The following is a 12,500-nucleotide window of genomic DNA, read 5'->3' on the forward strand; positions in this document are numbered from 1 at the left end:
TGGTAAATTTGCAAAGGATTGGTGTTTATATAGACACTTTTTTCATTGATGCCATAGGATAAATGTATTGATTGATTTCGTATGAACATTTTTGAATGTGATATACTCCCTGTTCCATTTATTCATAACACATTATATACAGTATGTTTATGCCTATAATTATACCCCATGTATACTTGGAGGCTAATGCAGTCATTGGTAACAGTGTATTTCAAAGTGTGACCACCGTCCCCACCTGCCCCCCCCCCTCCCCCCCCTCCCCCCAACCTCAGTTATTAACTCCCCCCATGTCCCCTGTCCTTTCAACCCACCCACCGTATTGTCTATGTATGTGTCTTGTCTAGGTGTGTGTCTTGTCTATGTATGTGTCTTGTCTAGGTGTGTGTCTTGTCTAGGTATGTGTCTTGTCTATGTATGTGTCTTGTCTAGGTGTGTGTCTTGTCTAGGTATGTGTCTTGTCTAGGTGTGTGTCTTGTCTAGGTATGTGTCTTGTCTAGGTATGTGTCTTGTCTAGGTGTGTGTCTTGTCTATGTATGTGTCTTGTCTAGGTGTGTGTCTTGTCTATGTATGTGTCTTGTCTAGGTGTGTGTCTTGTCTAGGTATGTGTCTTGTCTAGGTGTGTGTCTTGTCTAGGTGTGTGTCTTGTCTAGGTGTGTGTCTTGTCTAGGTGTGTGTCTTGTCTAGGTGTGTGTCTTGTCTAGGTGTGTGTCTTGTCTAGGTGTGTGTCTTGTCTAGGTGTGTGTCTTGTCTAGGTGTGTGTCTTGTCTAGGTATGTGTCTTGTCTAGGTATGTGTCTTGTCTAGGTATGTGTCATGTCTAGGTATGTGTCTTGTCTAGGTATGTGTCATGTCTATGTATGTGTCTTGTCTAGGTATGTGTCTTGTCTATGTATGTGTCTTGTCTAGGTATGTGTCTTGTCTATGTATGTGTCATGTCTAGGTATGTGTCTTGTCTAGGTATGTGTCTTGTCTAGGTATGTGTCATGTCTAGGTATGTGTCTTGTCTAGGTGTGTGTCTTGTCTAGGTGTGTGTCTTGTCTAGGTGTGTGTCTTGTCTAGGTGTGTGTCTTGTCTAGGTGTGTGTCTTGTCTAGGTGTGTGTCTTGTCTAGGTGTGTGTCTTGTCTAGGTGTGTGTCTTGTCTAGGTGTGTGTCTTGTCTAGGTGTGTGTCTTGTCTAGGTATGTGTCTTGTCTAGGTGTGTGTCTTGTTTAGGTGTGTGTCTTGTCTAGGTGTGTGTCTTGTCTAGGTGTGTGTATATATATATAAACATATACTGATCACAGGTAAATGCAAGACGGGAATTCTGTTGCTGAGCGAGGACAAGTTCGTCTTCGGCTTTAAGATGGCGGGCTTCAACTCTCAGATGTACTCTCCCTCCGGCGCCCTCCACTTCAGCAACGCCAACGAGAGCTACAACGGGACGAGTGACGTGCGTGGTATCGTTGTGGACGAGTGGCACTCCTGCCAGTACCTGCCCTCCATCAACGCTACGGCCCACGTCGTCTGGTACTTCTCACGTGAGTGCATTGCTAAATTGACTCGATCGTTTCTAGATTATTTACAGGAATAGGCCTAGTTTATGAGAGACAGGGGTACAGGGGCTGAACCTTGCCCCCTAGATGCTGTTGAACATTAGCTCAGTTTTGAAAGGGGTACTTTGGGTCTCTCTTTGAGGAAACAAAAGTTACATTTGCCGGGTAAAGGGGGAGGGGCTTCCACGACCCAAGACCCCCCACCCCCATCCCCCATTCTCCCTAGATCCTGTCCTGACTTAATTAGAAGTGCGAAAGATCTGTCCCAACACGACTTGATGAGATGCCGGGTAAGGGGGAGGCTTCCAGAACCCTGACCCCCCCCCCCTTCCCATACCCCCTCTCTAGATCCTGCCCTGATTTTTAGAAGTACGAAGGAACGGTCTCAACAAGACTTGATGAGATGCTTTTAAGTTGTAACGCATTTTTTTCTCACGACAAGTGGTTTCGCTGAGGACGGGTAACACTCCTGCCAGTGTCTCCTCTCTATCATCGCTACATACGATAGATGCGTCAGGGCTGTTACACGGAATAACAGCACACTTCGTAATACTATCCAGACCAAAACTGCCCCACCTCGCTGCTTGCTGTGCAGAGTATATGTTTTAATGGATTATATAACTGATATCAATGTCAACCTGCAAAATTAATTCAGCAAATATCTCTTCTTTTTTTTTTAAAGGATGCGGCCAGGCAGTTGAATTTCGGTATCCATTCGAGTACAAATATTCTTCAGTTCCAGGCAATGAATGCATTATTCATTGGTTTCAGAGAAAGCCAATTGGGACATGCAGGTGGGCATGGTGACCACTCCAATTCGGATGACCGCAGTGGGCAAACAGGTGTTGCCGGACAACAGTGTCAAACCTTTCAGCCACGTCTACGATTTCTTCGATTTCACTCAGACTGTCAACCTTACCGACTTAGAGGTCTGTGAGTCGTGATGTCATTATGTGTGTGTGTGTGTGTGTGTGTGTGTGTGTGTGTGTGTGTGTGTGTGTGTGTGTGTCTGTGTGTGTGGAGGGGGGTGTGGGTGTATGTGTGTGTGTGGGTGTGTTCGTGTGTTCGTGTGTGCGTGTGTGTGTGTGCGTGCGTGCGTGCGTGCGTGTGTGTGTGTGTGTGTCTGTGTGTGTGTGTGTGTGTGTGTGTGAAACAGGTCAAAGGGTGTATAGGAACTAAACTTGGCACTCAAACCTTACGACACATATCTTACAGGTGTAGCAGCCTATTTTGAAGCAGCCCAGTTTGACCGGGAAACAATATTTATGCATATATGTATATAACTACATATATCTAAGGTTTGAGGGGTGGGGGAGGTCATTCTGGGCTAGAATGACCCCCCGGTCAAAACTGACTAGGCCAGTCAGTTTTGACCCCCCCCCCCCCTTCAAACTTCAAGAATAAGTACTTTAAGACTTTTTAAACCGAAATGAATGTAAATGTGGACAATATTAGTTAGAAAAATGATATTACAACAAACAAAACAAAAACCCTTAACTTTAAAAAAAATAAAAAATAAAAAAGTTTCGACGCTTCCCTTCAAACTTCAAGAATAAGTACACTAGGACCTCTTAAAACAAAACATACGCATGTATGTATGCATCTATGCATCTCCCCAGGTTGGGGGGGGGGGGTCAAAATCAGCTAGACCAGAATGACCCCCCCCCCCCCCCGGTCAAAACTGACTAGGCCAGTCAGTGTTGACCTCCCCCTCAAACTTCAAGAATAAGTACTTTAGGACCTTTTAAAACGAAATATATGTATATGTGCACATTATTTGTTGGAAAAATGATTTTTTTTTAAATGGAACAAAACTTACTAATTTAAAAAAAAAAAAAAATTTTTTGACACTTTCCTTCAAACTTCAAGAATGAATACACTAGGACATTTTAAAACGAAATGTACACATATATGTATGCATCAATCCATCCGCACAAGTTTGGGGGGGGGGGGCGGGGGCAGTCATCCTGGGCTAGCCCAGAATGACCTCCCAACAAAATCAGCTAGCCCAGAATGACCCCCCGGTCAAAACTGACTAGGCCAGTCAGTTTTGACCTCCCCTTCAAACTTCAAGAATAAGTACTTTAGGACCTTTTAAAACGAAATATATGTATATGTGCACAGTTTTTGTTGGAAAAATGATTTTTCTAAAAATCAAAAAAAAATATCAAAAAAACTTACTTTACAAAAATAAAATAAAAATAAAAAAGTTTCGACGCTTCCCTTCAAACTTCAAGAATAAATACACTAGGACCTTTTAAAACGAAATGTACACATATATGTATGCATCTATGCATCCCCACAAGTTTTTTGGGGGGGCAGTCATTCTGGGCTAGCCCAGAATGACCTCCCGGTAAAAATCAGCTAGCCCAGAATGACCCCCCCCCCCCCCCTGGTCAAAACTGACTAGGCCAGTCAGTTTTGACCTCCCCTTCAAACTTCAAGAATAAGTACTTTAGGACCTTTCAAAACAAAATATATGTATATCTGCACAGTATTTGTTGGAAAAATTATTTTTTAAAACTTCGAGAGAAAAAAAATCGAAACAAACTCCCTTAACAAAAAATTTTGAAAAAAGTTTCGACGCTTCCCTTCAAACTTCAAGAATAAATACATTAGGACCTTTTAAAACGAAATGTACACATATATGTATGCATCTATGCATCCCAACAAGTTTTTTGGGGGGCAGTCATTCTGGGCTAGCCCAGAATGACCTCCCGGTCAAAATTTAGCTAGCCCAGAATGACCCCCCGGTCAACGGTCTCGAATAGCAGCAAGCATCTGCTGAAGGGACATTAAACCCCAAAAACCAACCAACCCCCCGGTCAAAACTGACTAAGCCCGTCAGTTTTGACCTCCCCTTCAAACTTCGAGAATAAGTACTTTAAGACCTTTTAAAACGAAATATATGTATATGTGCACAGTATTTGTTGGAAAAATGATTTTTTTTTAAATCGGAAAAAAAATCGGAAAAAAACTACTTAAAAAAAAAAAATTAAAAAAATTAAAAGTATCGACACTTCCCTTCAAACTTCAAGAATAAATACACTAGGACCTTTTAAAACGAAATGTACACATATATGTATGCATCTATGCATCCCCACAAGTTTTTTTGGGGGGGTAGTCATTCTGGGCTAGCCCAGAATGACCTCCCGGTCAAAATCAGCTAGCCCAGAATGACCCCCCGGTCAAAACTGACTAGGCCAGTCAGTTTTGACCTCCCCTTCAAACTTCAAGAATAAGTACTTTAGGACCTTTTAAAACGAAATATATGTAAATGTGCACAGTATATGTTGGAAAAATTATTTTTAACAAAACCGAAAATAAAATCCAAAAAAAATTACTTTAAAAAATAAAAAATAAATTATAAAACGTTTCGACACTTCCCTTCAAACTTCAAGAATAAATACACTAGGACCTTTTAAAACGAAATATACACATATATGTATGCATCTATGCATCCCCACAAGTTTTTTTGGGGGGGGCAGTCATTCTGGGCAAGCCCAGAATGACCTCCCGGTCAAAATCAGCTAGCCTAGAAAAAAAAAAATTACTTTAAAAAAATAAAAATAAATTATAAAAAGTTTCGACACTTCCCTTCAAACTTCAAGAATAAATACACTAGGACCTTTTAAAACAAAATGTACGCATATGTGTATGCATCTATGCATCCCGGTCAAAATCAGCTTGCCCAGAATGACTGCCCCCCCCCCCCCAAACTTGTGGGGATGCATAGATGCATACAAATAAGCGTACATTTCGTTTTAAAAGGTCCTAGTGTATTTATTCTTGAAGTTTGAAGGGGAGCGTCGAAACTTTTATTTTAATATTTTTTTTACAGTAATTTTAATTTTGTTTTCCGATTTTTAAAAAAATCCTTTTTCCAACAAATAGTGTGCACATATACATATATTTCGTTTTAAAACGTCCTAAAGTACTTATTCTTGAAGTTTGAAGTGGGGGGGCATTCTGGGCTAGCTGATTTTGTGTGTAGCCCAGAATGACTGCCCCACCCCCCCAACTTGTGGGGATGCATAGATGCATACATATATGCGTACATTTCGTTTTAAAAGGTCCTAGTGTATTTATTCTTGAAGTTTGAAGGGAAGCGTCGAAAAAGAAAAAAAAATTAAAGTTTTTTTCGATTTTTTTTTCGATTTAAAAAAAAATTCATTTTTCCAACAAATACTATGCACATATACATATAATTTGTTTTAAAAGGTCCTAAAGTACTTATTCTTGAAGTTTGAAGGGGAGGTCAAAATTGACTGGCCTAGTCAGTTTTGACCAGGGGGGGGGGTCATTCTGGGCTAGCTGATTTTGCCCGGGAGGTCATTCTGCCCCCCCCCCCAAACTTGTGGGGATGCATAGATGCATACATATATATGCGTATATTTCGTTTTAAAAGGTTCTAGTGTATTTATTCTTGAAGTTTGAAGGGAAGCGTCGAAAAAAAAATACTTTTTTTTTTTTTAAGTTAGTTTTTTTCAAAAAAAAAATTCGATTTAAAAAAAAAAAATCCAACAAATACTGTGCACATATACATATATTTCGTTTTAAAAGGTCCTAAAGTACTTATTCTTGAAGTTTGAAGAGGAGGTCAAAACTGACTGGCCTAGTCAGTTTTAACCGGGGGTGTCATTCTGGGCTAGCTGATTTTGACCGGGAGGTCATTCTGGGCTAGCCCAGAATGACTCCCCCCCCCCCAAACTTGTGGGGATGCATAAATGCATACATATATGCGTACATTTCGTTTTAAAAGGTCCTAGTGTATTTATTCTTGAAGTTTAAAAGGAAGCGTCGACACTTTTTTTTCCCCGATTTTTTTTTATTTAAAAAAAAATCATTTTTTTCAAAAAATAGTGTGCACATATACATATATTTCGTTTTAAAAGGTCCTAAAGTACTTATTCTTGAAGTTTGAAGGGGAGGTCAAAACTGACTGGCCTAGTCGGTTTTGAACGGGGGGGGTCATTCTGGGCTAGCTGATTTTGACCGGGAGGTCATTATGGGCTAGCCCAGAATGACCCCCCCCCCCCCCTTAACGTGTGGAGATGCATAGATGCATTTATTTATTTGTACATTTCGTTTTAAAAGGTCCTAGTGTACTTATTTTTGAAGTTTTAAAGGAGGTGTCAATTTTTATTTTTTTATTTTTTTAAATTTTTTAGATCATTTTTGCAACAAATATTGTGCACACATACATATTATTTCGTTTTAAAAGGTCCTAACGTACTTATTCTTGAAGTTTGAAGGGGAGGTCAAAACTGACTCTGTGCAGGTTCCCAATGGAATCTACTGCCCCGAACGAAGTCTGCTTGCGCCGCCCAAACCTTTCCCAACTGTTCCGGACAGTTTCTTCTTTGTGGGGGAGATCAACGATCCTTTTGGGGTACAGTTTACCTATATGGAGGTGAGAATACGAGTATATTTATGCTCAGTAAGATTTTATCCTGTATTTCGGTATCTGTATGACTGTCCGTCTGTCTATCCGTCTTTATGACTGCATTTCTTGCTGTCTCTCTGTTTGTTTCTGTCTGCTCTGTCTGTCCCCCCCCCCCCAACCCCCATCTCTCTCTCTCTCTCTCTCTCTCTCTCTCTCTCTCTCTCTCTCTCGCTCTCTCTCTCTCTCTCTCTCTCTCTCTCTCTCTCTCTCTCTTTGTCTCTCCGTGTCTCCGTATCTCTCTCTCTCTCTCTCTCTCTCTCTCTCTCTCTTTCTCTTTGTCTCTCCGTGTCTCCGTATCTCTCTCTCTCTCTCTCTCTGTCTCTGTCTCTGTCTCTCTCTCTCTCTCTCTCTCTCTCTCTCTCTCTGTCTCTGTCTCTGTCTCTCTCTCTCTCTCAAAGTGTGTGTTTTAATGTGTGTCAAAGTGTGTGTTTTAATGTATACCATTACCAATGACCATGTTGGCATGTATGCTATGAACATTTTTTTTCTCTCTTTGTCTGATTTAATAACCATGTTTTTATGTTTTTGCTTTGCTTCTTCTTCTGCTTTAATATTATGCGCTGCTTAGTTAATTCCCTCTTGGGCGAGGGCTGGATGAAAAAAGATCTTTGCTGTATCTACTCCATTACCCTCGAAAAATAAAGTTGGTTCGTTCGTTCGTTCGTTCGTTCGTTCGTTCGTTCTCTCTCTCTCTCTCTCTAAACTGAAGCTTTTCGTACAGACACATACTTTTCAGATCCTCCAACACCAACGAAAACCCCGGATAACAATAACATTGTGTGTGCCTTTCTTCGCCACCCACTCTTTTCACCTCGTATAACCTTGGTCAATTGTTACGTTGCACGTGCAGGAGGCTTATGACAATGACACCAAGTACTCCATGTACAACTTCAAGATGGATGTCACGGACTTGACTGGCATAAACCAGTACACAGAACTCAATGATTACAATACAGGTCTGAACATATTTTCCTTAGTGAACAATTGAATATGTGTGTTTGTTTGTGTGTGTGTGTGTGTGTGTGTGTGTGTGTGTGTGTGTGTGTGTGTGTGTGTGTGTGTGTGTGCGTGTGTTTGTGTGTGTGGGTGTGTACGTACGTGAGTGCGTGCGTGCGTGCGTGCGTGTGTGCGTGCGTGCGTGTGTGTGTGTGTGTGTGTGTGTATGTGTCGAGTTTTTTTCCTCAGTTTTGTGTAGCATTTAAAACGAAAGTAAATGGTTTGCTGTAATTGAAGTGCGGGTATAAGGCATCTATGTACATGCGTTATGTATAATATGTACGTATACTGTAGATCTAACAGTGCACGTCACTGCATGGTGAGCTTTGGACGATCCACGTGTTGCTTGTGGTAGTGGTGGTGGTGGTGGTGATCATGATGATAATAGTGATGATGATGATGATGATGATGGTCATGATGATGAAATTGACAACGTTAACGATGATGATGATGATGCGATCACGGCGATGATTATGACGATGACTACGTCAGTGATGACAACGACAAAGATAACTACAACAACGACTTCGACCTCAGTGTTGACGATAATGACAACGATTACGTTGATAATAATCCTAGGTGTGGGTTACATGATTGACAACTCTGCGGGTAGCTGCAACCTGGGGCCTTTAACGTCGGGGGCCATGGCATTCACCAAGCAGGTCAACGGCCAACAGATCCGCATGAAGACGCCCAGAGAGTTCTTTATGGACAAGACCGTCCACTACCAGTATGCGGGAACCGTGAGTCTGCCCTTACAGCCACCCTTATTTGAATTATTTATTTATTTGAGGATGGAAGTCGCTTGTTCGTGTCAATGCAGCCCTGAAAGTTTTACATATGCTTCACTAGCCTTTGGCTAGTGCCTCTGAAATGTTACTAGCCAAAGGAAATATTTAACGCTGTCCGAGGATTGTCTGCAGACTCTGTATAGACGTGTGTACTGTACTGTACAGTCTCTGGGGACAGCAAAGAGGGTAATCTGCTTACAATCATGACTAAAATAACCATGTTGATTTATGTACCATTTTATAGTCAATACTGTTTATAGGTCAAGACTAAAGTATTGGCAAACATATTTTTGCTGTGTCCCTTTCCTTAACCTGACCCTGAAAGGCTTTCTTTTGGGAATCCGTTTGTGAATTAAAAAAAAAATCCAATACCGGGAATCGAACCTAGGCCGCCTGGGTGCTTACCCTCTTTGGTGTCAGCTCCGACCAAACTCTTGTCTGTCAGCGTCAGCGTCTGTCTATTTATATATGTCCGTATAGTCGGGGTTTCGTTTGCTTCAAACTATTACTACACCCAGTTATTAATCTGTTTCAGCAAGACGCACGTGGCATACCATGTGACAGATGGGTCGGGGTGACCAACACAGCACAGGGATATGAGGGGCAAAACGTCACATTGGAATGGTACTTCGCTGCTGTAAGTATCCAGAACACGTGATTTCGGCCAGTCCTCTCGAAAACCGAAGTATGGCTGCCTCAATCACGGGTGACAAAACGGCCTCACACGTCAAAGCCAAGCCGTACAAACGAAAACGACTGCACATGGGATTTGCAGCACGCGAACACAGCTACAGACTACTAAGGAGAAAAATAAGATGTTTGAACATTTGCAATTCTGGAAGCCCACAGCTGAACATGGAAACCAGCCATGTATAGGAACACCGGGACTTCCGGAAGAATTTAGTTAAAAAGATTAAATGAAAAGTTATAATATACAAGGTATAAAAATTAGACCAACCTTGACAGCAAATAGTCTCCAGGGGAGGCAATCTTCTTGCTGCAATTCAAAGGCAATATGCAGCGGTTGTTTCCCTTGACCCTATTTATTTTGCAATGACAGCAAAAAGCGTACCGGAAACGCATTGTGGAAGTCGTGTTTATCACGACAGCAGCACGACAATGCTGAAGTCAAGTGTTCGCCTGTGGAGACTTCTTCGGAACAACATTACAAGTGTTTAAATACACACTTAAAAGGCATGTTACTCAACTCCCTATACACCAGTGCACACAGTTTTGCAGGTTATATCGGTGCAAATTGCTGGCTCTACTTGAAGAATAAGAGCCTGAAATAGAGTAACAGTTGACAATAATTTGGGTTACATGATTTTCACCTTATTCACAATAATGTACATGTTCGCACCGGCAATTTTGAGATGATGCACTGAGTATCAGTATGAACAGCAGTGACATCTGAGCAGTTTGATCAGAACATAAAGAGGTACCCATTTTACAGCAGGGTTGAACACTTGTTGCATATGTCGCATCTTTCGTGACAAGGCAGGCTGATTTAGCAGCAATCTGCGACAGCAGTTTTTTTGCGACAAACTGCGAAAAACTACGACAATAGTGCTGACAGTAAGTGCACATACGTCAAGCTATCTGAGGTCCTTGAAAGGCAAATACTTGGTTTAAGCAGTGTTTTATTAAAACATGTATGGGTATTATATATAATAAGCATTAATGCAAATACTTTGTTCTTAGCCCTGCTGCAGTTGTATTTGTCTGGGATTGATTAGTTTTCAAGATGTGGTGTGACGTTTGCTATTTTCAGGAAGACCACGAATCGTGGAACGACTATGCCACAGCTACCAAGTATCGACTACCTGTTCGCTTCAATCTTTTTCTGCATGGGGTAAGACACAAAGCAACTCATATTTCATGTACAATTGTGATAGAAAATAAGGTATAATTATAACAAGAGACTAACGATTTCTTCCTGGATGAATAATCCGCATCATTATCAGCAGCAGCGGCAGCAGCAGCAGCAGCAACATCATCATCATCATCATCATCATCATTATCTCCGTCGTCGTCGTAGTCGTCTTCATCATCATAAGCATCAACATTTTCATTGACGTCGTCAGTGACTTTGATATTGACAATAAACAAATTATGTTAAATACGCACTTGCGTGTATTCATCACACGTCCTAGAGGTAATGATTGTAATGTCATGGAAATCCGGGCGAGCTGCCATACAGTACGGCGCCACCCATCTTTTTTGTCTGCAGTGGTTTGTTTGTGTTTTCTTGCTGCGCAGTAACCAATTTTACCATACATACTTGCCTGGTTAGTTGCCAGACAATTAGCTGCTTAATATCTCTACAATCTTGCCCAGTATTCTGTACGACATCTGTTGCACTTTCCAGGACGTTGCATCACAGTCGTACGAGTTCAACATCTTCTACTTCAACACCAAGTACTACATGCACGAAGTGGACATCAGTCAGTGTTACAAGGGGACACAGCGCAAAACACTCAGATTCTCCATTTCCCGTAAGTTGCGATCATGCCTACGAGGTTTCAAAGTTGTACGCATACATGTGCACGTGTGCTTAGATATTGAAGCCCGCAGTTAAGCCAGTCATTAATTGGGCGAAGTCGGCTACGCGAAGTATGTTTCGCGAAGCTGGCCGCACGGAGTTTTAGCACTGAGTTTTGGGTCAGTCTTCGCGAAGCTGGCCGCACGGAGTTTTAGCACTGAGTTTTGGGTCAGTCTTCGCGAAGCTGGCCGCACGGAGTTTTAGCACTGAGTTTTGGGTCAGTCTTCGCGAAGCTGGCCGCGCGGAGTTTTAGCACTGAGTTTTGGGTCAGTCTTCGCGAAGCTGGCCGCACGGAGTTTTAGCACTGAGTTTTGGGTCAGTCTTCGCGAAGCTGGCCGCACGGAGTTTTAGCACTGAGTTTTGGGTCAGTCTTCGCGAAGCTGGCCGCACGGAGTTTTAGCACTGAGTTTTGGGTCAGTCTTCGCGAAGCTGGCCGCACGGAGTTTTAGCACTGAGTTTTGGGTCAGTCTTCGCGAAGCTGTCCGCACGGAGTTTTAGCACTGAGTTTTGGGTCAGTCTTCGCGAAGCTGGCCGCACGGAGTTTTAGCACTGAGTTTTGGGTCAGTCTTCGCGAAGCTGGCGGCACGGAGTTTTAGCACTGAGTTTTGGGTCAGTCTTCGCGAAGTCGACTTCGGGCTAAATTAGGGACCGCCTTTACAAACGAAAAACAGATTTTTTTTATTTGTGTGCAAAAAGAATACTGCAACATTTCTGTACCTACTTTAAAATAATATCGTGTTATTTTCGTCGATTATAATCTGAACCTCATGTGTTTATCAGGCCGATGTCTGGGGCAGTCTCGTTTGATTGCTGTCACGTGACCCTTGTAAAATAAATCTTTGACACCGAAAGGGTATTCGTGGCAGATGCCAAGTTAAACGCTTGTAAGGGCAAAGTAATTTTGAATAAAAACATTTTTATAAGCATGTAGATTGGTTTTAAGGAAATCATAAGAAATATAGTTAGATTTGCGTCTTCGCGAATTTAGATACATTTTTGTCTCTTGCATATAGGAAAATAATGATAGTTTTCGACAGATATCTAGGATGCCATTCGAGTACTTAATTGTAACACCCATCCGCATCCGTACATTGTACAGGGTGATCTCACACACAAAAACCAACCCATTAAAATGCTTATTGCTTCTGCACCTGAAGATCCAATTACTTCATATTTGGTGTACATTAACTTCAG

General features: G+C 41.9%; 1 protein-coding gene across 1 annotated transcript in view; it reads left to right on the forward strand.

Moving 5' to 3' along the window:
- The window catches only part of LOC138981225 (uncharacterized), a 37,172-nt gene that overhangs the window by 3,027 nt on the left and 21,645 nt on the right, over window positions 1-12,500 (forward strand). Inside the window, exons 4-11 of the mRNA XM_070354070.1 lie at window positions 1,283-1,516; window positions 2,303-2,460; window positions 6,813-6,944; window positions 7,828-7,933; window positions 8,553-8,716; window positions 9,300-9,401; window positions 10,536-10,616; window positions 11,133-11,259. Of these exons, the coding sequence (XP_070210171.1) occupies window positions 1,283-1,516; window positions 2,303-2,460; window positions 6,813-6,944; window positions 7,828-7,933; window positions 8,553-8,716; window positions 9,300-9,401; window positions 10,536-10,616; window positions 11,133-11,259 (1,104 nt within the window). The remainder of the gene's footprint in view (window positions 1-1,282; window positions 1,517-2,302; window positions 2,461-6,812; window positions 6,945-7,827; window positions 7,934-8,552; window positions 8,717-9,299; window positions 9,402-10,535; window positions 10,617-11,132; window positions 11,260-12,500) is intronic.

The sequence above is a fragment of the Littorina saxatilis genome, linkage group LG12, assembly GCF_037325665.1.
Source record: "Littorina saxatilis isolate snail1 linkage group LG12, US_GU_Lsax_2.0, whole genome shotgun sequence".
NCBI lineage: Eukaryota > Metazoa > Mollusca > Gastropoda > Littorinimorpha > Littorinidae > Littorina > Littorina saxatilis.